The sequence below is a fragment of the Antedon mediterranea genome, chromosome 11 (assembly GCF_964355755.1).
Source record: "Antedon mediterranea chromosome 11, ecAntMedi1.1, whole genome shotgun sequence".
Classification (NCBI taxonomy): domain Eukaryota; kingdom Metazoa; phylum Echinodermata; class Crinoidea; order Comatulida; family Antedonidae; genus Antedon; species Antedon mediterranea.
The window spans coordinates 790993-818396 of NC_092680.1; the positions used below are offsets into that span (position 1 = coordinate 790993).

At 32.2% G+C, this 27404-nt stretch overlaps 1 protein-coding gene across 1 annotated transcript in view; it reads left to right on the forward strand.

Annotated features, from left to right (window-relative positions):
• Nucleotides 1–4988: 4988 nt before the first annotated feature.
• The window catches only part of LOC140062242 (short transient receptor potential channel 3-like), a 28674-nt gene continuing 6258 nt past the window's right edge, over nt 4989–27404 (forward strand). The window contains exons 1-5 of the mRNA XM_072108371.1: nt 4989–5283; nt 16927–17051; nt 18039–18542; nt 19181–19592; nt 23862–23995. Of these exons, the coding sequence (XP_071964472.1) occupies nt 5124–5283; nt 16927–17051; nt 18039–18542; nt 19181–19592; nt 23862–23995 (1335 nt within the window). The 5' untranslated portion in view covers nt 4989–5123. The remainder of the gene's footprint in view (nt 5284–16926; nt 17052–18038; nt 18543–19180; nt 19593–23861; nt 23996–27404) is intronic.

Consider the following 27404-nt stretch of genomic DNA (forward strand, 5'->3'; position numbering starts at 1 on the left):
AGAGACTTTTGAAATTAGGTCAATAAAACATTTTAGTCTTAATTGTGGTAATTTGAGAACTTATTTTCTCCGGCAAATGCGTCGTTTCCTCACAAATTGCAAATATATTTTAATCTTTGACAAGGATAATTTTTTTAACATGTCACCTTAAGCGCTTCTGCCAAGTTCCAAATAGATGTCCATAATTGATTAGTATTTCAAGGCCCTGATTCAAGCGCAAAAAAGATAGAAAAAAGTGTATAAAAATATTATTACTTGGCAGTGGAAAGAAAGGAAGGTAGAAGCTTGGTTCCTACTAGAGCGGAAGCTTGTCCGCGTAGGACGCATGTCCGCGTATACTATGACGCATAACCGCGTATATTAATTGCTTTATGCTACTTTAATATTATTGCACATTATATAATGGCTTTCTCTGCTTTCCGACCAGCTCACTCCGTCATTAATTTAATATCATAACATATTATACCTATCAGCTAGGAAGAGTTACCTCTCGATTACTGTGCATTCTTTGTTCATTTGAAAAATGTTCCCCTAAAAGTTGGCCTAAAAGCAAGGTGGCAATGTTTGGTAGTCGGCGGAAAGTACGTCACGAATAGTAACAGATTTTCATCACAAAGCTGTCTGATGACGCACTATAAATTACAATATCATAAAAATCTGACAACACAATGATTGTTAGATGTTATTTACATAAAGAGACATCAACGTTCTAAAAATAAATGAAGTATTTGCCTCTTTGGTTTCAAAGAAAGTGTCAAGTTTCATAAACATAACGATCACTTATTATCTGTAAAAGACTAGACACAATAAAAAAATGGATTAAAGTTGCAATAACAATAGCACATCAGTTTAAGAATAAAACGATAACCAACTAAAATTAACAATTAAAGAAAAAACTCTGAGAATCTACAAACAATAATTCATAAGTCAAAATAGCAAACATTTAATTATCTAAATTCGTGAGGGACAAATTTAAACGGTATTTTTCTTAATAATAGCCCTTGAAATATAATTTTTCGATTGTTTGTGTGTAGAATATGCCATTTTGAGGTCACATAGGGCCTAATAATTATTCACTTTGCCAACAAATTGGACTGAACAAATATTTACCTCAAACAGTCAAACTGTCTGTCAAATAGATTTTGTTGTAATATTAACCAGTGATTTTGTAGCTTTATAAGTGAAATATTATTTTTTACGGTTTTTTTTAAAGGAAGTAGGCCTAACTTGATTAGAACTGCAAAATAGTCTATTAAAAGTGTGATTATATTAATCTTCATTCATTTTCTTAAAGAACAATACATCTTTAACATTTAATTTGTTACCTATAAGTTGTCTGTGTATACTTTCCTTTAAAAATGTAATCGCTAACAGAATTCATTTCGAAATAAATTTAAGTAGATATGATACGTAGTTGATTGCCTAAAGCAATTGTGTCTTTAACCCTTACTGAAATGTATGAACCCATGTCAACATCATTGAAAGCTAACGTGATAGGGTTTCAGGAAACTAATGTTCTTGATATCAATATTCATTTCGGAATGTCACTCAGAATGTTAAGTAAAGTTTTTTAAAGTTTCATAAATTGTTTTAATAAAATTATGCATGGCAAAACAGATTGATGGATGTGGATCACATTTGTGGAACTATATATAATATTGTATGTATGTGTCTGGATTAGTTGTTGAAGAAGAATGAGAAGAAGAATGAGGAAGATTTCGTGTTTTTTAGAAAGAAAGTTTAAGCCCAATACAATGAATAGAAAGGTACAGTACGTCATGGACATTCATTGTGCGCATGCGGGGACATTGGAAGGTGCCTCACGGATTGGTCAATACAATTGAATACGAATGAATAATTAGATAATTTAAATATTAATATTTTGTTTGTTGGTGACAGAAATCCAGAGTGGGACCAATGGCGCTAAAGAAAACAAGCCCCAAATTTGGAAAAACTTTCTTAAAAAACGTTTAGACGTCTCCAATAGTGATGAAGTTGATTTAAACATTTAGCTTTAAAAAAAAAGAACTACGGTCGATTGCGAGAACATCCATTTTAGAAGGTTTTAGTTCTTCAAATTTAATGTCAGTTGACACCATAGGCTGGTTAAATTTCTATTATTTTACAGTGTTTATACATAGAAATTATTACCTAAATATAGATACTGTAATAATACGCTTGGTCGATGGAATTCATACTTAATGAATAATGTACATAGTTTACAATTTAAATGAATATATTTGAATGAATATTTAGCAAAACAATAACAATACCTAAGCACAACGAACGCATACACAATGCGATTGATTTAATTTGGAGGGTTGGTATATAACGGCTATTAACATAATATCAGACATGTACTATTTTCAGTATGATGTCATTACACTAAAAATAAATACATTTATCGATGAGTTATATATTTAACAATTTATGGTAAATTGATAATATTCCTTATATGCCTCATTTATGATATATTATTATAATGTTTAAATAACATTACTTATATAATAACATTATAACATTATAATGTCTAAGTATCTGTAATATGTCAACACTTTATTTTATAGTTTATGCCGAAGAGTATTATTAACCAAATATGTCAGTTTCGTTTAGTTTATTTTCTATTTATTTATATTATTTATTTTATTTCTAGGTGACCTCTTCAGTCAAAACCCTGATCTCCGCGAGGGCCCAGTACACAAAACACACCTCTTCAGTCAAAACCCTGATCTCCGCGAGGGCCCCGTACACAAAACACACCTCTTCAGTCAAAACCCTGATCTTCCCGAGGGCCCCGTACACAAAACACACTAACAATAAAATTACAAAACAATTTAAAACAACCAGCGACACAAATACAAAAACTATACAAAACAGGATAATATACCACCCCATTAGAACTGAACCTGGTAGAATAATTATGAACATAATGAGCTAAATTAAACTATTTTGGATATGAATATGATATTGACATTATGATGTTTAGAACCTGTATGTTAAATGAAAATTATAATGACATTATTATGATAGCTAATCAAAAATCACAGACTATCCGATGGTAGAGATAGAAGTAAAACATCACATAACCTTTATCAGGTGTAATTGTACTTTATGTTGAAGTTAAAGCTCTATCATCAAACTAGTTTAACAAAAAAAGTGTGATATGTCCAAATATGGTAGTGATATGTCCAAATATGGTAGTGATATGACATCATGTCCATATATGAGCACATCACATGTGTTTGTCGCATAAAGTTTGATAGTGTAGACAGAGCTTAAGAATATACTAGTCTGACCGCTTTCATCATCTGTTTGCTCTACTTGTTTTTGGTGGTTTTTGGTACACTACAGTACGGACGCTGCAGAAATCATACATAGACTTAATTCTCAAGTAACAGTGCCTATTATTTACATTACTCAGTATATGAACTTGTTCTATAGCTTTTTAAAGAAAAATTTCAAAATATTTAAATCACCTAATCAATACTGGTAAAGATAATACCATTATTTGTTTTAATGAAAACAGTACAGTATACGGTATGTACATGGAGGCTCCATGGTAGGTATAAATACTACTGAAATACAGTATAACGCTAAAACTGAAAACCAGATGTTAAATCATGCTAAAGAATAATTATTCATGTATATTGTACATACATTATTACGTTTTTGTTTGGTATTTCTATAGTTCATCATTAGGTACTGTGAACAACAAACGCACCATTGAACAGGCAAACATCATCAATTCTCAATCACACCCCGCCGCACAACCCTTGATTGCAGCGCTGCTATTAGCTAAGTAAATCCCTGGCATGTTATTCTCTCACAAATTACAAACAATGATCCAAGAATAAAAAGTAACAAACATTTAAAGCCTATAATACTTTCAATAGTAGTTCATATACATTTACCCTAATCTAAAAACAAAGATGATTTTTGTCATATTGACTTTATATAGCTCTGTCTACGCTATCAAACTATTTTGAAAAAAGAAGTGTAATGTGCCCAAATATGGTAGTGATATGACATATATGGGAACATCATATTTGTTGTCACATACAGTTTGATAGCGTAAACAGAGCTTAATAATTGTATAATTTTTTGTTTGAATGTTTGAATGGCGAATATAATTCATTCATATGATATTACATATTTCATACTGTACATGCAACAATATTATGCCTATATAAATAGACTGTATGAATCTGACAATAAGGGAAGGAAGGGTTTGGTGCGCGCGTACGTGATTTGATGTTTGTACGTACGCGCGACGTTTGTTCCCAAACCTCTCACATCTAAAATTCTGCTAGTGCCTTTGTATCTGTCAAATTTAGTACTGTCTGTACATTGTAAACCAGAAAGAATTGATGGCGCTGTTTGAATCTGTACACTATGCACTTTATTGTACACGCTTTAGATTCAAAGGAAACGAACCCAGAATACTAAATTAACGCCATCAATAAAATAATGCTGTCTCAAAATTTTCTGTTAAAAGACTCATTATCTCAACCATTCTACTCGTTGTCAGAAATGTAACGTTTTGCAAACTCTTTCTAATCTAGTCTTAGGCCTACTCTTCTACTTCTCTCATATTCACAAACCAAGCAAGCGACTAAAATCGACTGAATGAACGTTACATAGAAATATAGCCAATTATGTTACATATGCTAACATGACCATATTGTAAAGAATTATAAATGTATGTTTTGAATATAATAATATAATATAATACATTAATATAACTACAGATACCATACATGCGTATAGCTAATTTCAATTCACGTTCCCGGTGCTGCCTGTAAGTCAGGTACATTCTGCAAGTACCACGTGATAAAATGAGTTCCGTGCACCTGAACAATGTAAGCGAGGAAAACGAGTTAGTTTGCAACGAGTAGCCAATCGGAATGGACGCACGAGTGAATCGCTGCTGCCGTGGTACAATTTGAATGTTATACGACATGTAATAATTTGATATCATACAGTATTAAATACATATGCATTGTTGTCGTTAATGTACCAAATTTAAACAAGATAGAATAATACGCATTCCTAAATTTCGATGTATTTGTCTGCTGTGTTTGATTTTGGATTGATATGTAATCAACTCTACAACTTTTGTTATAATGTTAACCGACGTAGAGAATTTGTTCTTCGAAGCCGTAAAAACTGGGGAAGTGGATGGTATAAATTATGTACTCACAAGCTTCGGTGATTTTAACAAGAATTGTGTCGATGAAGATGAGAGAACAGCCATTGATGTTGCAATTGACTCTGGAAATAAAAGTAAGTATCGTCTGCTCACTTTTATAAAGGAAATGGATTGATAAGTGTCCACCATTTTCCCTGTCAAATAATACGAAAAACTATAATTCTATCCTACAGTATTTCATCACAGAGAACTATTCTACACCAGCAACAATTTAAACTGTTTTCCATTCCACCACAAAGAACTATTTATACCGCCCTATTAGGCAACCACTTAAACACTTTCCCATTCCACACCAGAAAACTATTCATCAACTCTTTTCCATTGCATTATGAGAACTAATTCACTCCACTAACTGGGAATTCATTTAAAACTCTTGTGATTGTAGAATATAATAATATCCTTACAAACGACATGTACCTTCAACACAAAATAGTCTTTAAAATTAAATTCCTTAACGAGATGATTGGTGGATTCGCCGTTAATAATAAGCCAATTTATCAAGCTATTTATTGCACTTTACCGGTCAACAATTACTCAATTATAATATTATTTCGTCCGACCTGTTTTTTCTTTCCTATAGGCCTACTCTTATTGCCAAATTAAGTGCAAACAAATTAGGTTTTAAGTAGTGCTGGTCACGTCTATTATTAATTATCGTAGTATATTGAATAAACAAGAAGTTAAGTGCACTATTTGAGCCTTGGAAAATGATCCATGGTGTTATATAACAAATATGAAATATTGTGTTATCTTCTCCTCCTTTTAATATTTTTTTGAAGGTTGTGTGATCGAAGTGCATAATAATTGTTATTTTATTATATCAATCATTAGGTATGTCATCCACATATGAATATAAACATATACCCCATCTTCTCTAAAGCTGTGTCTACACTTATCAAACAAGTTTGACAAAAAAAGTGTGATGTTCCCAAATATGGTAATGATATGCTCAAATATGGTAGTGATATGACATCATCATGTACATCTATGGGTACACCCAATTTTGTAGTCACATAAAGTTTGATAATGTAGACAAGGCTTTAAGCTTGGTTCCCACTATGACGCGACGCAAGAACGTACGCGCAACGCAGGCGAGTTGTCCAATCACAACGCGATGGATCATCGAACTGCCGCTTGCCATTGGTCATCATCATCAACTTTATTCTGGTATTCTATTATTCAAGATATTGTTTGACGTTCTCTCATAATTTTTACGTCGACTCTCCACCTTTAAGCTTGGTTCCCACTAGAACGTAACGCAAGGACGTAAACGCAAAGCAAGCATTTTAACCAATGACAAGCGAAGTTATAGACAGTTAGCAATCACAAGTGAATAAGCCATCGCTTGTGATTGGTCAATTCACTTGCGTTGCGTTACGTCCTTGCGTTGCGTCGCTAGTGAGAACCACGCTTTAGTTTCGTCGTTGTGCCCAAATATGGTAGTGATATGACATCATCATGTCCATATATGGGCACATCACATTTTCTTTGTGACATAAAGTTTGATAGTGTAGACAGAGCTTTAGTTAGTTCCAAACTTGTTTGTCAATCGACAACTACGAGTACAATCTTTAAGTTCTTCTACTTTTTATGTTATATTTCTATACGTGAGCATTAATTCGAAAATTCAATTATCAATTCTAATAATCGGAAAGGTGTCGGTTCTTTCCAACGTTACTAGTTACAACATCTAATCTGCAATTAACGACTGTTGTTATATGAAATTTAATTGGTATAAGGAAAAACGTGAAACAATACGAGTAAACTACACTATAAGGTTAATGGGTATTAGTATGCATGTACAGGTACTATTAATAGACGTTAATATTTAAAAATATCATATGAAGACATGATTATATTCAGACTTTTAACGTTTAATATCCTATTACCTATCATTGCCACACCGAATATCGTAAATGATCGAACGAAACGTAGGCCTACCGCATACCGATCATTGCACTCGATACGCAGTAGGTTCATGTCTCAGCCACAATAAACATGCATGCATCATTGTTTCTTTTTACAGCAATACTCATTCCATATGGGATACCATATACTATATTTTATATACAACACTCGGAGACCAGCATTAATTAGCAGGTCGAGACCCATCCGTTTTCATCAAAGCTAGCTAATTCCTCTGACAGGTTGTAGCATAAAACATAACTTGTGTGCAAACTTAAATTATTTAAATTTATATTTGCCCGTTCTTTAAAAACTTTATGATATCTAAACTTTTCTGCTAGCCAATTGCTCGGCGTATTTGTTAGTGTTTCAGCTTTCCAATCGGCAGTCCTTGGTTCGAATCCCAGCTATAAACCTGTTGCCTTAAGCAGATACAATGCTGCAGGAATGTTACTGTCGCTAGACGATAATCGGCAGATTATTTACGGTATGAGAATTGACAATTATAATGGAGTGAAATATATGAGCCTGATTTGTACATACTGTAAATTAAGTTAAAAGAAATGGACCGCAATTACGACATAAATATAAAGAATTTGTAAATGTTTTCAAATTATTTAATTGTAGATGTAAGTGCATTTCATGTTATACCTTATAATAACAATATACCTTCAAAATCAAGAATGACACATCCAGATTGTTTTCAAAAATCTAGCTCAGGTATCGTCAATATTGTCTTTGAAAATACAGATAACATACCGTATACAGTATATATATCATATAATATATATTAAATATGTTTTTCATAATTATCCAGTTATTACCCGTATCTAAATCTGTTTTATGAATAGTATGTTTTGATATTCATATAAATTATTGTAATTATTCGGCAATGAAATGATACCATTACCACCATATGCGGAAATACACACAGCTTAGTATTTACTAACAGCAGTTTTATTATCTCTTAACATTCAGGCCAACACGCTTAAGTGCATATGAACTAAGTATACTGTATATAAAATATGTAAATTTGCCTTGAAAGCTCAATCTATAGCATAATTATTGCGAAATAATGCATTTAAAACTATGAGTTCCTCACCATTCAACAAAATTACTTTTATTATTACAGTTTGTATATATGACAACATAATCATAAACATTTAAAATCCGCAGTATTTCCAATGTATATTTTCTCTTGTTACCTTTTTATTATTTTTATTAAAAAAAGTTTGGAGATAAGTCTCTCGAAAAAAGACCAGATAGCCACATAGGTCGTTAAAGCAAGGGGATAATTAAGCGACCTCCCTCTTAACTAATCTAATTAATGACAAAAAATCCACCAAATTTACTTAAGTTGCTTGAATATTGAAAAAAAATTTTTTAAATGTTAAAATAGTTTGTGAGTCAACAAAACATTGTGGTAAAGTGTTAGTAATAATACAGTTAACACAAAATATCAATAACAATATATGTTTTTCTACTTGGTATATTTTATTATGTTACATTTAAACAAAAACATACTTTTACGTATGTTAACTTGTATCAGTATAGCCATTATAATGTTATTTCATTCCAGATGAAAACCGACGGTTTTATTATATTTGTTACTTATTTACATTTATTTATTAGAATATCGTTATGTGTTTGATATGGACTTTGTTCTGAAATAAATAGGAATTGAATTGAATTGAATGATATTAAAAGCACTGCGGTACCGGTAGAGTAAATCAATAAAATAATAATAAAGAGATTGCGAAGACATTCTCCATCACTCGTCAATACTATACGTCTAGTTTTATCGATTTTTCTTTCATTTTCTAATTATTTCCAATTGTATTTCAATCCGATTTAAACCGATATATACAAACACGTACTTGACTTTGACTTCGTTTCTCTTATATCGCCATATTGGATACAATAATGCATGGTTTTAAAACAACTTTGTGCCCAAAAGATGTTAAAACCGCGTTATACCATGGAACTATAATATAAGATCCAATGGTTATACCCTGTCTACACTATCAAACTAGTTGATCAAAAAAGTGTGATGGGCCCAAATATGGTAATGATAATATGACCAAATATGGTACAGTGGTGATATGACAAAACCATGTCCATATAATGAGCACATCATCTTTTTTTGTCACAAATTGTTATAATGTAGACAAGGCTTTATGTATTAATATTGAAGAACATTTTCGCTTATATACTTTCTATATTAATCATCAATACCGTTTTATTACTGTGTGTTCACATACTGTTTTTATACGGTGTCTATCACTGAGAAAACGATAATCGATTTAAGAATCTCCTACACAAATAGCGCAACAAAGATTAATTGTTTCAATATATTGAATTCGACTGTTCATTTTATTAAACTCTGCAGTAAAGGGATGGCGGTGAATTTTGTCAAAATAATTTAAAAACAATTTTTACTGCTAATAGTATGCAAATAAGCGCCGTACCGCTACCAGTATTTTGGTCAATCTATGAATTATTTATCAGATAAATATTTTATAAAAGAACTTATTTTTATAATATAATTTGTTAAAATTTAAAAAATAATTAAGTCACGTGCTCGGTTACGGCACCCAATAACTAAAGTTTGTATTGTAAAAATAGTAAGTATGCCTAGTTACCGATTACCGGCTTTCTTTTGGCATCTGTAGTTCCACGCATTCAAAACAACGAAATATTTTGTCACTCACAATTTTACGCTGGAATCAGTTCACACTAACAATTCGAAGAGCATTTCCCCTTTTAGCTGGCCAAAGTAGGGAAGGGGGATCTCTAGCGATATTTTTCCGGCGGCACAATTCATTGAGGAAAGCTATAGATGCCTCGACGAATATGCAATCAAATACCTTATTAGATTAGTTCAAGTGGCGTACTCCATGTAGAATTAAAACAAATTATGATATCAAGTGACTTGAGATTAAGTACCATGTTGATACATTACCTAGGATCTAACTAATGTTTCTGGGGAAGTCATCCTTCTCGGCACAATTAGAATGCTACAGTAGTGCTATTGAAAATGATGTCACAGTTATTAAACGTCTATTTTCATTACGATCAGGGATATTTTATTTCTCCCAAATCTAGTGGTCCACTGACTAGTTTAAAATTAGAAGTATAAATAGATTTTAACTCGTCACCCCGGGACGAGTAATTCTCGTAAACGAAACGTGCATGATGATGAAAATTAGATCGGAAATTGGATGTATGCTTGGTCCAGGAAAGAGTAAAATGTAACTCTTTCCTGCTTGGTCTATTCTCTTTTGATGATAATGCATATATCGAAAAGAGGACGACATGAATATGGTTCATAGCCACATCATGCTGGTATACTATTATTCGTGTAATCAATTAGGCAAATCATTACCAATTAAAAACACCAGTAAAAATGGAAACACAGAATCAACTGGCATGGACAGATGGAAATCGCTTTGTATTACCGGAGATGATGATAAATACCATGCATTTAATTCGACAGAAGTGCAACTCAATGAGTGAAATTATACGTACACTTTTAAGGAGGATTTCGGGTAAATATGGCCATCAATAAGGGGCTATGTACATAGAAATTATGACATGCAATACTAATATAATAAACTATATTTCACAGCAAATAACGTATGAGTATAATCAGTCGAAGCACGCTAAACTACATGATTATGCAAATGTTATAACATGTTCTGCCTCTGGCTAAGAAGTTGCGTATAAAGATATATATCTAACCGTTCACAATTTTCATCTCTCTCGTCATAGCCTCGGGACCACAATCAATTCAATACAAATTGCCGACTCTTTTCATGGTAACCATTTTATTGCTATTATTGCTCTATTATACAGCAAACTAGAGATTGGCACTTAACACGTGGGTTATGTTAGCGAGTTCTTTGAATATATATGCATATATTTATTACATCATACATATAAATCAGCAATTGATTGGATTGTGCGGTTGAGAGGTTGCAGAAACAGATTCAGGACCTTTGTGTGGGTTTTCTCACACTCAATACTATACAAAAGAAGTCAAAGTTTGTGTGTACACCCTAAAGTAATATATAGATTTATAGATTTTCTTTATTTTGCACTTTTATGGTTAATGATCTGCAAACGGCTTACCCGGACATGAAAAAGCCTGTTATTTTTCTTAAACCACTGAAAGCAACAATAGAGTGGGCTAACAAATAAAAACTACTTTCGGATAACAGCAATAACCTTAATTGAAATATATTCAAATAATTGAGAAGTAATAAGCAAAACGTTGCTAAATCCCCAACAATAACTCAAAAGACAAATCAATCAATCAACTCATAGAAAAATACCGATTGAGGAACGAACCAACCAACTAACTAACGTAACAACCAGAACTAACCAACGTACCAACCTGAACCAACACTAACCTACCAACCAGAACCAACACTGACGTACCAACCAGAACTAACTAACTAACTAACGTACCAACCAGGACCAATTAAATAACGTACCAATCAACTAATGTACCAACTAACGTACCAACCAATAATCAACTACCAACGGATGGACCAAGGAAAGAAACTAATCAACCAATCTATAAAAAAAAATCAACACATTTACTGATAACCATCCAATCAACCAACAACCACAAACCAACACCAACCGACCCAATCACAAACCAACACCAACCGACCCAATCACAAACCAACACCAACCAACCCAACCACAAACCAACACCAACCAACCCAACCAACACCAACCAACCCAACCACAAACCAACACCAACCGACCCAACCACAAACCAATACACCAACCGACCCAACCACAAACCAACACCAACCGACCCAATCACAAACCAACACCAACCAACCCAACCACAAACCAACACCAACCAACCCAACCATAAACCAACACCAACCTGTAATTCCCATACGTTTTCTATGAAATGAAAATCTTTATATTTATATGACATGGTAAATCACTCACATGAATATAATGGACATTGACAAGATAATTTTCATTAGTAGAATGAATGCATGGAATGTAATGATATTTTACGAACACTTGTCAGGTGGCAATCATTGATACGGCTAAGAGACATCAATTTCAATACGCTCAATTATTACTAAAATATATCATGTTTCGTCGACAAATACTTATAAAAAGATAACATTTAATGGATGTGCGCCAAGTATAGTTTGGTTTAAAAAAAAGTTACAATTCGTATGAAATCAAAATGAAATAGATTACGCGCAATTAAAAAGAAAAAAAAAGATTAAATAGAAAGAGAAAATATTTACCTACTAACAAAACACTGAATACATTTTTTTGTGTCTATTTTACGAGTTCAAACATTCATATTTAATGATTTCGTTGCCTTTTTTTATTTGGCATTTTAAATGCAATGTTAAAATCAATTGGAATGTTCAATTCAGTTCAGAGTTCAAATTCCTCGATATTAAAAACAGCTTTTGTGGCTACGCAGATGTCGAGTCGAAAAGACATTCTGCACTGCACACATCAGCAAACACAGATGATGCAAATTTAAAAGAACACACTCGCTCCCACATGGATATCTATATATAAATGTATCTTACCAATTATCAAAATATTGAATTCTAATCTCTACGGATTAAAACAATTTTCCAGTTCTCATTAATATTAATTTTACATAGAACGTGAATGATGATTATGTAGAACGAAGTAGTATTCTATTCTACAGCAAACTCTATAAAAACACTGAAAGAAGGTAATTAGATATTAATGGCATATCGATTGTTGGAAGTTCCTGCAACAAATATCAGTGTCGTCGTCTTCTAAAATTCTAAAACTAACACTGTACACAAGTTAGTACTTTTAAACTTCTTCAAATGTCTCGCTTGGTTGACTACAGTTTAATGTTCTGCTCTTGTGCTTTACGAGTACATCTATTTTCCGCTTGAATTGTCAGTTGTTTATTTTGATAATTCTTCTATATCATATCATCTTATAAATCAATATTGTACTTTCAGTCCTGTTAATGAACTTGATTTCAACCAGATTGTATAATAAAACAGTGTAATTACGAGGAGATTATGGTAATTAAGTATGTATACGTTGTTGATTCAAGCATTTTACAAAAGTGATGCGGTTCGGGAGAAAAACAGTTTCGTAGTAGTTATTATTCATAACATTCAAAATGATGAATACTATACAGAGACCTAGAAGAACCTTTATACTAATAATAGTTATTGTATCAATAATAAATATTTGATTTATATTGCGATGTATACGTATATTTATTTTATATTACTGCCATGCGAACAGGAGGTATCCAAAACGGTTAATAGGCTACCACAAAGTGTTTTAATTGTCGTCTTATCTCAGATTTAAGCAAAATCTTAGAGCAAGATATTAACTTATTTCTTTTACTAATAATATTACTATTCTTTTCTCCTTACAACAATAGCAAATCCTACCATCGTTTACATTTTGCATTTTAACATATACCTAGTAAATTTAAAAGTAGAGGAACTAGTTGAGTCATAATACCAGACATCTTTGATTCAAAAACCAAACACTGAACGAACCTCTGATTGAAAAGACGAGTTTCTAAAAGGAATCATAAGCACAAGAGAAACGTGGAAATAAAGTATTCGATTTTATTCGATTGACAAGGCAAACATGAATGTATTATTTTATTATTTATTTGAACTACAAACAGCTAAAACATAACTTGATTGTAGATTGATTTGTCGTGGCAACTTGAAAAAATAAACATAATGTTCAATCGAATGGCCTTGAAGAGTAGCTTCAACATGACTCAAATGTGATTGTGAACAACATGATTGTAAAACCTATCTACCTATTACAGTTATAAACATGAGTGTTTTCCTGAGTCAGTAATTGAGCCTTTACCTAAAATTTTCTATCGAGAAATACAGTACAGCATTATAGCTTGTTATGGTTGTAAAGCTTGGTTCCCATAAAGCGTGGTTCCCACTAGCGACGCAACGCAAGTGAATTGACCAATCACAAGCGATGGCTTATTCGCTTGTGATTGCTAACTGTCTATAACTCCGCTTGTCATTGGTTAAAACGCTTGCGTGCGTTGCGTTGACGTCCTTGCGTTACGTTCTAGTGGGAACCAAGCTTTAGCACGCAACGCAGGTACTTAAGAAGGTCAATCACAAACGATGGAATATCCGAACTGCTGTCGAGGCTTGTCATTAGTCAATTCGGTTGAGTCGCCCCAACGTCCTTGCGTTGCGTTCTAGTGGGAACCAAGCTTAACTATGGATAGAACCAAAACAAACTACATCATGTTTCCCAGACCATTTTCAAGATTCCATGTAACTCATTCTTCAAAATTTACAAACCTCAATTCAATGAAACTATTAGAACTCACCACAAGTTATTATTTCTATTTTTACAGCGGGCCCTTGACCAGCTCAAGTGTTTGACACTCCATTTAGGCCAAATTGCTTTTCTTTTTATCAATATATTAAGCCAAATCGCCGCTAGACTAAAGTGGAACATGTATTTATTTGTTTTAATCTGTTGTAATTTTTCCTCACCATTTATTATCATATGATCATCACCATTATATCCTTTAATCAGAATGGTCTGATCCAAAAATATAATTTAAATCATTCACATAAATATCAACATTTTAATCAAATAAATGGTATAAAAATAATTATTACAGACCATGTTTATGAATATTCAAACAAAAATCCCGCTCTCAAATCCGACAACATTGTTTCTGAAATGACGTATTAGTCAAATTGATTGCCTATTTTTGCATTGTACTCATCGACCGTAATAACTGCTCGCTCGCCATCAAAGAGGCCATGCAATATACAACATGTGACAAAACCCTGTATCATTCTTCATGAAGCTATATTGTCGTTTAAACAGGTGACACGTGACAAATTGTTACGCTCAAATATTCTCATACTCATTTTTTTACTCTCTCTCATCACTTATCTAGCAAATGTCAGAAAAAAAACCAACTGATTTGAAGAACAGGTTATTCTAAAACGGTACCGATAAAGCATCAATTAAATGTGAACGCGCCGTCTATTAATAATGGTAAAAGTTATATGATTTGAATTGCATTTAAACGGGCATATGTGGGCTTGATCTTGCAACCTCTGAAGAAAATGATATACGTGCAGAATTAAACATGAACTTCAACGATCTGATGTGTTACAATTTGACTTAATGTTGCAACTAATAGAGCGGTTCCAAAACTAATTTATTTGCATAAAGTAACAAAAATATCTGATTCAGAGAAAATGTATTTTTATTTTTTACGAATGTGTAAATGTGTCAGAAACTATACACTGGTTTGTATTTTTGTATATTTTTGGAAATAAAGAGAATAAATTGAATATGTACATTTTCCTACTATTTTAACTTATTAACTAAACCTGTAATTCATCTTTAACTCCAACGAACAGATTGTAATTTTTCTTTCTGTTTGTAAAACCATTATAATATTTTCAGTATTAATAATTAAAGTATGCATAATATGTACAGGCATATTTTACAAGCCTTTACATCATGATGCATGATGTTTACGACAAGTTTTTTCTTCCATAATGGAGACTATTTTTAGGTCATTACACTGCTGGAATAATACGTATATTTGACACCGTTATGTTTCCGATGAGATAAGTTGTCGATGAATATTACATACTATATTTCAAGTCCCAGAAGGTTTCCCAACTAGATTAAAATTCAAAAGTTAAATGTATGTAGAGATGGAATGATCGATTTCCTAAGGACAAATATTGATACATCAACATATAACGGCGGCCTATCAATGTTCAATTTGATGTCTACCGCCGACACGTTAATTAACAATGCGTTTGCGTCAACCGACGTGATATTATAATAATGCCATGTGCGTCATTTTGATTAGTAAAACGCGTTTATCAGTTTGGTAACGCATTTCCATAAGGATCAAACGCATATCGAGTGTCACTTTGCTTATCTATAATATTGTATGTGAGTGAAGTTACACTCATCCCTGATTGTATTATAGTAAAAGTGAAAAAAAATTATCTTATTAATTATGATTGAATCTTAATCTGTAAACAAGTAGTAATACAGTTAAATTGTATAACACACGATTCTGATATTCACGGCTGCGATGAGTCTATTAAATATGAACTGACGTATGGGTATCTTAACACATCAATTATTCTATTACACTTTAATGATTGTGCTTTAGGCCGCATGCTGATAAAAATATCAGTTTGGTTTGTTTAAATAATGGCTTAATCTCATATACCGTGTATGTTGATTTTAAAAGATAAGGTACATTCGTGTATGTTATTTAAGTGGTAGAGTGTCACCCCCCTACTTCGACATTTAGACGTTAATTATGTCAGTGTGCTGAGTGGTATGTTGCACAATAATAATTTAATATCATTTTATTTTTGGTTAAATAATTTTACGAAATACCATACTCTGAGGACACCAAATGAATAAAAACTATTACAATGTAACCAATGTATTGTATTGAAATGCCTCATTAATTTTCATTTTATTTTTGTCAGTCCGTCAAAATGTTAATTTAATAATCAATTCATTTTTTGTTTGTTTCACTGTCAATATCAGTATAATAAAAACAAAAGAGCCCTTTTGTGGAGCAACATTTTAGCGGCCATGCGATCATTTTTTTGAAACAATCAAACCGGTTTTATCTTTTTTTAACATTATCAAACGTATATAAACATTACTTAGTGTTGCATATCAAGTATTTACACACATTGTTATTAACGTTCACATTTAGGATCTAAAGCAATTTATCCACTTTATTGAATTTTGAATTACAGGTTCCTTAGAACTATTGTTAGAAAATGGATTTGAAATAGGCGATGCTCTACTGCGATCAGTCGATGCAGAATTCCAATCTGGTATTAAACTTATCTGCGAATTTATAACGAAAACTGAACAGCTGGTGAGTAAATGGCATTTTAGTGTGTTTTTTTAGTAATGATACATTTTTTTTGGCGGGACGTGCGAGGATTATGCGCGTGATCTAAACATGAAAACATTACCAACATGTTCGTTGGTGCAGAACCATTTTAGGAAATTATCTGTCACGTTAGTATTTATTACCGAAACAGGTCCCTAGCATTTCTAAATGCATACGACTATTGTGTGTTTAATTACAATTGATGGTAGTAGGAGCATACGCATTTTAATTAACCACGTGATCATTGAGTTAATTGGATATTGGTTTTTATGCTACATTAAATATTATTATATGCAACTCAGAGATAAAACCAACAGCCCACATATAATGTTGTTGATATAATGAAATATTTAACATAAAAAACGAGAATTTATGACAAAACCAACAGTCGAACTCTGATCAATAATTTTAACCAATTTAACCTATTTATATTAAATGTGCCATTTGATTGGCTGATTACACATCATTAATGGTTCTAACACACGTTCAGCTTTTTGTAATAAGCCAGTGTCATATAATATAAAAATAATATACAAGTGTGTTATAAAATAAATAATAAATATGTTGTATTTGTCGAACAGAGATTATATTTCATTCGTTGAAAAATAGTTTTATTTAACTCGGCTTGATAGAACAATCAATCTGTCAACCCATGAAATATTTTCACCATCCAATAAACATTTATTATTGTATAATAATCTACCGTATAGGCCCAATGCACTAAAGGTCAATACTTTGGTAGCAGTGCACTTTGTTTAATTGTAAGTTGTTTAAATTTGCAATTTAGAATAATTGTTAGTGGATGATTTAATTAGTGGCTATCAAGCCTAGAAATATTTGAACACACACGCAATACCTGCCGATGTAGCGGTACATTGCTATGTTTTAGATGATCTATATTATAGTTCATTAAGAAATTAAACGCATATTAATTTTAATGGTCTTATCTACTTTATTGTGTTTTTTCAGGACTGTTTGAACTGTCACTCAAAGGACGGTAAATACCATCCAATAATAACACCGCTTGTTCTTGCTGCGCAGAGAGATCGCTATCACACCATCAAACTTTTACTAAAGTATGGAGCTACGATAAAAAATCCTACATCTATACTGGAAACGGAGGCCTACAATCTTGACAGTTCATTAGCAGTATTACATCTATATCGCGCCCGGGCCAACCCCGCGTACATATCACTGACATGCTCAGAGGGTGACCCTTTCTCAGTCGCTTTTCGCATGAGCAAGAGGCTGAGAAAGCTAAGCGTAGAAAGGGCGGAATTTGGTGACGCCTTTGAAAGTCTAGCAGAACAATGCGCAGACTATGCAGCTAGTATTTTGGATCACATACGAAGTGAAGAAGAACAAGTTATTATATTTAGCTACAATAAAAACGCTAAGGGTTCTGTTCCACAACAAGGATTATTACAATATCCACATCGAGTTCAAATGGCAATAAAATATGAACAAAAACAGGTACCAATTTTAATTACTACTGAATAAACGTTTGGTTCATAAACCTCAATAAAAAGAAAATCATTTGTAGAATAGAGTTAAGCTCTGTCTACACTATCCAACTTTATGTGATAAAAAAAGGTGCGATGTGCCCAAATATGGTAGTGATATGACATCATGTCCATATGGGCACATCATTTTTTGTCACATAAAGTTTGATAGTGTAGACAGAGCTTTATGTTATTAATTTATTTATGAAATACAGTCTAAAAAACATCTTATTAAGGCGATAAAATATACTTTCTTTCCAAAAATAATATTTATGAATACAGAGAAACATTGTTCATGGTGATAATAAGTTCTCATAAGTAAGGTACAGGTTTGGTAGATAAAGAAAAACACTCCTCATGATGCCGATTGAAGCATTCAGACGCGGGTGGTGTACGGAAACATATTATTAGATTTATGTTCGCTATACCAACTTTCAAACAAAACATAAAACATAATTATTTCATGTAATTTCATATCATACAATTTCCCCTTTTAATTTTGGAAAAAAAGAATACAGAGCACAACATTCTCCATAGCTCAACAACAAATTACAAGTGTCTACATTATTATAAATATAAAGAAAATACACTATTTATTTTGTTTTTCAGTTTGTTTCCCATCCACATTGTCAACAGTACCTTCAGCAGATGTGGTATCGAGGGTTAAATAAACAGACTTCTCAACTCAACTATTACCTATTCCTTGCTGGCATATTCTTTTTCTATCCTATAGTCTGCATTGCTTACAATTTTGCGCCAACCTCTAAAGTTGCTCAGATGTTACACATCCCGTACGTAAAATACCTCTGTACAATCGCTTCAGAACTAACGTTTCTAAGTATTTTGGTCCTCGATTCAATTTTCTGTCGACTGACTTTAACTAGAAATGCAGCTCTACTACTACTATCTAATGTCACTGTTGAGGAGGAAGATGAGGAAGAGGGTATTCCGAAGGTAGCAGACGATACTTTAATGAGACCTCTAGGATTAACAATGTTTCTTGTATTTTTATGGGTCTTAGGTGAGTATCCTCTTTTTTTTCTCACTATTCAAAATATAATTTTAGTTCATTTAAGATTCAAGAAATTGTATTGGTCCACTTTAAAGTAGAAATTCGTTTTTCTTGGCATAATTAAGAAAATAAAACAAGAAAAATAACTTAAAGCAAATTTCAATGTTAAAATACTATTTATTTTAAATACATTTTCGTCTATATTGAAATCAAATGGGCCAGCTTCTTTCATTTCCAAATGATATACTTCTTTACGAGTTCTTGTCATCTAGTTTTAATTGCTTATCCAAGTTCTACAACAAAACTATTTTTGTTCTTATATTGGTAATTTCATGAAAATAAAATAGGAATAAAACCTTATATAGTTTGCTTTTAAATATGTTTATAACAAACAAACAAACAAACAAACAAACAAAGTTATCTTGATGCAAAAGTCAAAGGTAAAGTAACCTACAATATTTATATTTATAAAATATTTTTCCTTATGAAATTACTTTATATATAATATATTTTTATTAAAAAATAATATTTGCTATATTTGTTAATATCAAACTATTTGTATGACGAATTTCACGTATTTTCTTTCTTATATCAGTAGTGTTCATGTCAAAATACATGATATACTAAGTTTCTAATTAGAAATACGATACAAATAGCATCTTTAAAAGAGACACATTGCTCAAAATTGAAATATATCATATCAACACATTTCTTTTTGCTATTTATTCAGATTTCACTTTATCGACATAGATATATGGACTCAATTTCATAAAAAATATATTAGAAACTTAGATATTATTATTTTTTTTAAACTTAACTTTAACAACTTTTTTTTTATGGTGGTTCGTCATATCACGCGTAACTTTTATATTATGCTCTGTCTACACTGTCAAACTAGTTTGATGTCCCCAAATATGGTATTGATATACCTAAATATGGTAGTGATATGACATCATCGTGTCCATATATAGGCACATAACATATTTTTTAAACTTTAGATTCTTTACTCATACGGTAGTACCAAAAACGGGTAAATAATTGGTACAAATTTGTATCCACTTAATGGAGTTAGAACATTATTGACAATTAAATAATGGGTTGAGGATAAATCATTTGCTTCAAAATGGTGCTTTCCATAAACTCTAAAGTATTTTGTCTATCCGACCGGCAGACAAAAGTTATAATTAAAGTCGCCCGTGTAACATCAAGTGGAGTTTCACCAGAGCATGCAGTAGGCCTATCCAACTCTGGATGGTGATCTCGACGTTGACACGTCAGTAGATAGGCCTAATAGGTAACATTTACTCAAGTTTGGTCAACTGTTTTAAAACTAGTTAATACTGATTTCCGTATCTACATTTAAGATGCATAAGAGAGTTTAAAATAGCATTAATTTTGAAAGCAGAAATATTCCATTCTTATTTATATTAGCACTATTCTAAACTACTAGATACACTTATTTTCAGGTTTTATGATACGATACGTCTACACCATTTGAATGAAGTTTAGCAATTTAAATAAAGAAAATCCGTAGCATATTTAAAAATATATATATAATCCATCTGCAGCTGTAAAAATGCAGTGAATTTAAATTGACCCGATTTTAAAAATTCATTTAAATATTTTACATAAAATTCCAATAGTGTGATTAAACAAGTATTTATATATGATTAACGTTGCAGCACAGTTAGGCATTTTTAATACAAACGTTTACCATCGCTTCATAATGTTCTTGATGTTCGGCTTTAAAAGATTGTCTGAATCACATTTGCTATTCATACGTATGAATCACTTTTGCTATTTATACGTATGAATCAATCTTTACGCCATGTCCTCATTAAAAAAAAAAAACTAGTTTAAAATGGAAGGTAAAGATACGCACTTTAAAAATGAAAATAATATTATCCGCAAGGGCAGAAATGAAACCTTCACGCACACGCTCGTGTACCAACGTTGAAGTTTCACCCGATTCTCAGTGCTGTCTCGCAACATACAACCTTTTTTCCCAAAGTATCAAAGGAATATTTGATAATACAGCATCTCATTTATATCACTACATGTGAAACACATGTGATGTTGTATTACCAAATATTCATATGATACTTCAGAAATAGATACAGTACGATCGACGATCGTGAATTGGCTGGAAGATTTGTGACGTTTTGTAATGACTTTTTATTTCATAGTTAAATATTCTAGATTCTTTATTGGTCCATAAACTGGAAATTCAACTTTCGTTTGCCAGTTATACCATAGAGAATTTAGTTACTTACATTATTTATCTATGGTTATACATACAAAATAATTTAAAACATCCAAAGACAAACAAATGATGTGATTAAAATAGATAACAGTTATTACATGCGTAAGTGGAGAAAATTTATATTTTTCATACATTTTAGTTGATTGATATTTTTATTAAATATATAAAATGTTTTTAATATTTGAGAATGAACTAACGGAATGAAATTGCTATTTCTTATTATTTTTAGGTCCATAATGAGATAAATTTTGTTGACCTTGTTAACACCTTCGGACGATAATATTTTGTGTTTTTTTTTTAATTAGGCCTATAGTGTTGATGTAATAGCGCGATCCGAGATTGACTTCCCACAAGGTAGCTCCGTGTGGTGTTTCTGTGCCTGGAATATAATAATATATATCTTTTGATATCATAGATGACACCGATAAAGGCGACGGAGATGATACCATATTGCACAATATTCACAGACATTTGAATTATTATCATACGTTCGTTACGTTACGCCTTTGAAGCTATTCTCAAGTCAAACAGGTTTACTTTATGATTAAATTCCAATTATAAATACTATCAGGTAATCAATTCAAACTAAAAAGAATTTTTTCTGCCCTTAGACCTAGATTTTTTTTTCTAAATCTATTGATATATAATAAACTGTCTAAGTGAATAATGGTTTGATTATGAAGTTTCCCTATGTTCAGTTTGAGTCGTAAATTACTACCGTCCTAGCTGGCTTGATACACGAGAGAGAAAAATGTTTTCTGCTAAATGTAAAGGATTTTCTTGGTAAATGTGAAAGCAATAAATTATTAACTGTCGATAAATTTAATAGAAAAATGATATTGAATATAATTATTCAACGCAAGTATTATTTTGAACTTAAATGTATAGGTTTTTCTATTTACTTTATTCTATTGAATCGCTTTTAGAACATTATATATTGCTTAGTTTATAATAGACTTGCTCCAAGTCTGTATTTATTGTCTTTTTAAGTTAGTAACTAAGTAAGTTAGTTTTTGTCTGGAAATACAGCTCTTGTAGTATACGAAAGAAACGACATATGTGCAAAAATATTTATCTTTTAACTAATATTAAGTCAAAACTCCCGTCTGGAACCCAGACAAAGCTTGTTATAGTACTGTACATGTTGCTTCATATTATTAATATACTTACTTTTGCAAAGTATTTTTATTTCTAAATTTATTACATTTACTTTACTATAATATTACTTATTATTTTATCATTATTATTATTTTTTGTTTATATTTTGCAATACTGTGAAGTTGGCATGCTGGATAGCTTACTGTATAATACAACTATTAACGGCAAGTAGGCCTACTAAGATTTGAAAGACAACAAAATAAATTGGTAAATCTGTGAAGACAATAAAAGCTAATCGGCTTAACAAATTGAGACTATAATTGAGTTTATAATCGTATTTTTCTGATAATTAGGCCTACTGTAAAACGAACATATTATTATTAGCTTCAACTTTATCAAAGTAACTCTATTTCATATTGCCATACTATAATACACTGCTATGTTGAACATTGTGCCATAAAGACATTTATTAGCGAATGGATTCAGTTCACACGTATTAGATATTGGATTGTGACGAAACCAAGTGTATATTTTTAAATTAATAACAATATTTTCCCGTTCAAGTATAGTTAAACGGGCCCTATATTATTTATTAGTTTTGTTGATTATATATGTTTACATTATAAATTAGGTCTAAACACTTTGTCATGCAGGCGTACAAACATTAATTTTCTTTTAAATGTGAAATGTCTTTTCCGTTTGATGACGTTTTTGGACGAGTTTAGTCTTCCCTATTGCAACAGCTCTACCGTAAATGTATTGCGTAATGATCGATACTCTCATAACTTTCAAGTGTCTGGGGTTCAATCTCGTTATATGTATTATTACTATATAAAATTTTTGTGAGCCATTGCGTCATTGTATGTTATGAATGTGGTTTTGATGGTGTATTAATTCAAGAATGTTTACTTCCGTAGCGTTGACGTGGCAAGAGATTACGTTGATGTCAAAACAAGGCGTACGTAAATACTTCAAAACGTCAATTTATAGCGTTATTGCAATTTCTCTTTATTGGTTGTTTCTTGGAATTCAAACAGACGCGTGGCTTAAGGTAAGAAAACAACTTTCTACCAATAACGATAGGTGATTAGTTTATTCTAATCACCTAATTATCAACTTTGTTGGGGCAGCAGAAAAGGTGCATGCATATAGGCCTATAATACGACCAATTTTCGTCCGTGAGAGGCGGGTGGGCGGCCTTCTACGCGCATACCGCGTCATTTCTTTTCGAGCTGTTGACGTTTTCCGACAAGCTTGACACAGAAAGCGTTTACATTAGGGAATTGTAGCTCGCTCAATTCATACGTCACACCTTATGGATATGACTAATGAATATTCATGTTTATTTTGTGCCGTTCCATGAGGGTCCCCAACTTATGTACGAAAAGAAATATCGCGCGCCCCGCCTCCTCCTATGCATACCTCGTCATTTCTTTTCGTTTTCGACAAGCTCAAGTTATCGAAGCTGTAAAATTATAAGACGATTTGAATATTGTATGTTTTTTTTGTCTTTTAATACTTTTAATATGTTATAGTAGGCCTATAAGGCTTTGTTTTGGACTTTTAATATGTTATAGTAGGCCTATTAAGGCTTTGTTTTGGACTTTTAATATGTTATAGTAGGCCTATAAGGCTTTGTTTTGGACTTTTAATATGTTATAGTAGGCCTATAAGGCTTTGTTTTGGACTTTTAATATGTTATAGTAGGCCTATAAGGCTTTGATTTGGACTTTTAATATGTTATAGTAGGCCTATAAGGCTTTGTTTTGGACTTTTAATATGTTATAGTAGGCCTATAAGGCTTTGTTTTGGAAATAAAATATTGGATTAAATTAATAAATATAAAAGTCAGTAGGAGTGTATGTAGTTGCGACGTTCGTATGCCATCAAAGATCTAGAAACGCTTTTGTTTTTTTACGTACCGTTAGCGCATCTGACACTGCAAAATAAGCGAGCACGTTTATCGAATAGTTTTTGTACCTATTTAAATAAAGTCTATACTACATGTTTTGCTCCCGAAATACCGACTATTTTATCATTAAATGATGGAGGGGTGATGGAGGGGTGATGGAGGGGTGATGGAGGGGTGATGGAGGGGTGATGGATATATATTTCAACAAGAAATAAGTTATCAACTATTAGTAATGTCAGTAGAGACATTTTTTAACGTAAGGTTATGGAATGTTTTTGACATCCATTAAATCAATACTAGTTAGTACTTGCGTTCCATTGACATGGTAACATAAATTGATCACTTAAACTTATCTTTATTAGTAAGAACATCGTATAAAGACACACAAATATCGGCCGAAAGAGTGGACCGGTTTATTAACACTATGAACATCGTATAAAGACATGAGACTAAACACACACACAAATATCGGCCGATATAGTGGACCGGTTTGTTAATAAACATCGTGTAAAGACAAGAGAGACTAAACACACACGCAAATATCGGCCGATATAGTGGACCGGTTTATTATTATGAACATCGTGTAAAGACATGAGACTAAACACACACGCAAATATCGGCCGAAAGAGTGGACCGGTTTATTACTATGAACATCGTATAAAGACATGAGACTAAACACACACGCAAATATCGGCCGATATAATGGACCGGTTTATTACCATGAACATCGTATAAAGACAAGAGAGACTAAACACACACGCAAAAGTATCGGCCGATATAATGGACAGACGGCGATTTATCCGATTATTTTTTGGGGTGTAATATAATGGTAACATGTATAATCACAGCACAGCAAAATATAGCACAATTGATATCGAGAAGTGATAAAATACAGTAAAAAATGTATCAGAACTATTTGAAAATTGTAGATCATGTCAATGAAAACTACAACATATTTAAATGTGTTGTAATACAATAATTGTGTATTATAATGCACGTGGCAGATAGTCTATTCGACAAGATAAAGAAAGGAGCCGGGGCGCTTATTTGAGGGGGACGTTTATTCAAAATGATGTTTTATGAGGGCCGGTTTAGGCCTATTCAAGGTAGGGAGGCGTTTATTCAAAGCGGGGCGTTTATTTTAATAAATACGGTATTACAGTAAGCTGGGGGTATTTTTCAAGGTAGGTAGACTTAAGGTTTATTCAAATAAATACGGTATTACAGTAAGCTGGGGGTATTTTTCAAGGTAGGTAGACTTAAGGTTTATTCAAATAAATACGGTATTACAGTAAGCTAATTGTATGAATGAATGAGTGATTAAATTAGGTTATGCTTAGAACATTATAAATCTTTTTTTCAGAACTGAAAGAGTTGTTCATTATTGAAATGAATAAAAATTGATTGATAGATTAATTTTGTATTTTGTAGTAGACACACTCACGCGCTAATTCAACTGCCTGCGCAGTATAATTACATTGCCTCATAAAATATCAGTAACAAATACGATAGTAACACAGTAGACAAAATGTGTACAGTGATTCATGATGCAGCAAAATTGCACCAATATGATATACTACCATTAATACGTACATTTTAAGGGCGGATTCAAGGGGGCTCAGCCGGCCCGGGGGCGATAAATTTCAAAATTGTAATAAATGCAAAAGATAGGAATTTATGTTTACTACTTCATTTCACTACGTTTAGGCCATGTCTCCTTCCCAATGTGTGTCACCCACTCCCTTTATTCCAAAATCATGGATCCGACACTGTATTGAAAACCATGTTACATAAAGATATGTTATAATAGAAGTGGAAACTCTACAAGGAGAATAGAGAGTTATCACGTGACTTATAACAGACACTAGTTAATACTAAAACAATCTTTTGAATTCATAAACTAATTACTGTAAAGAACAACAGTTTTGCGATTTTACATTTACAACTATTTCGCGACCTTTTATTTTCGCGATTTAATTTTTACAGTACATTTAATGAGGTTTTAATAGAAGTGCGTTTGATATATGATAATATAGGCCTAAGAGCAATATATAAAAATACAACAAAAAACCTACTAAAAACTACTTTTATTTCACTAGTGACTATTTAATTGTGAAAGTATAGGCCTATTGTATAGAGTGAATAGCCATTCGGTTAAAATATTAAAGCGTGTTTAATACACAGTATAACTAGCCAGGTAATGTATGTGCAAAATATCACACATCGAGTCGTTAATTCGCAGCGCAATCGATCGAAAGCATTACTTTTTACCGAGTGTAATATTTACGAACGCGAACGAACAAAGTGGTATTCACTTGAAGTTCGGTAGTGCATAACGGAACAAGTGGCTTCGTTGAATCAACTTTTAAATGGTATAAATTGTTGTTGGCTTATTCTTTATTGGCGGCCTATTCAAATCAGGTGATGCTCGTACAGTAGACCTATGATGTCTAGCGAAAATAAACATCCCACAATATCGTGTCTGCTGGCGGCAACTGGCCCATACCATCCTATAACTAAGTAGCTATTGATTGATCGGAAATCGATA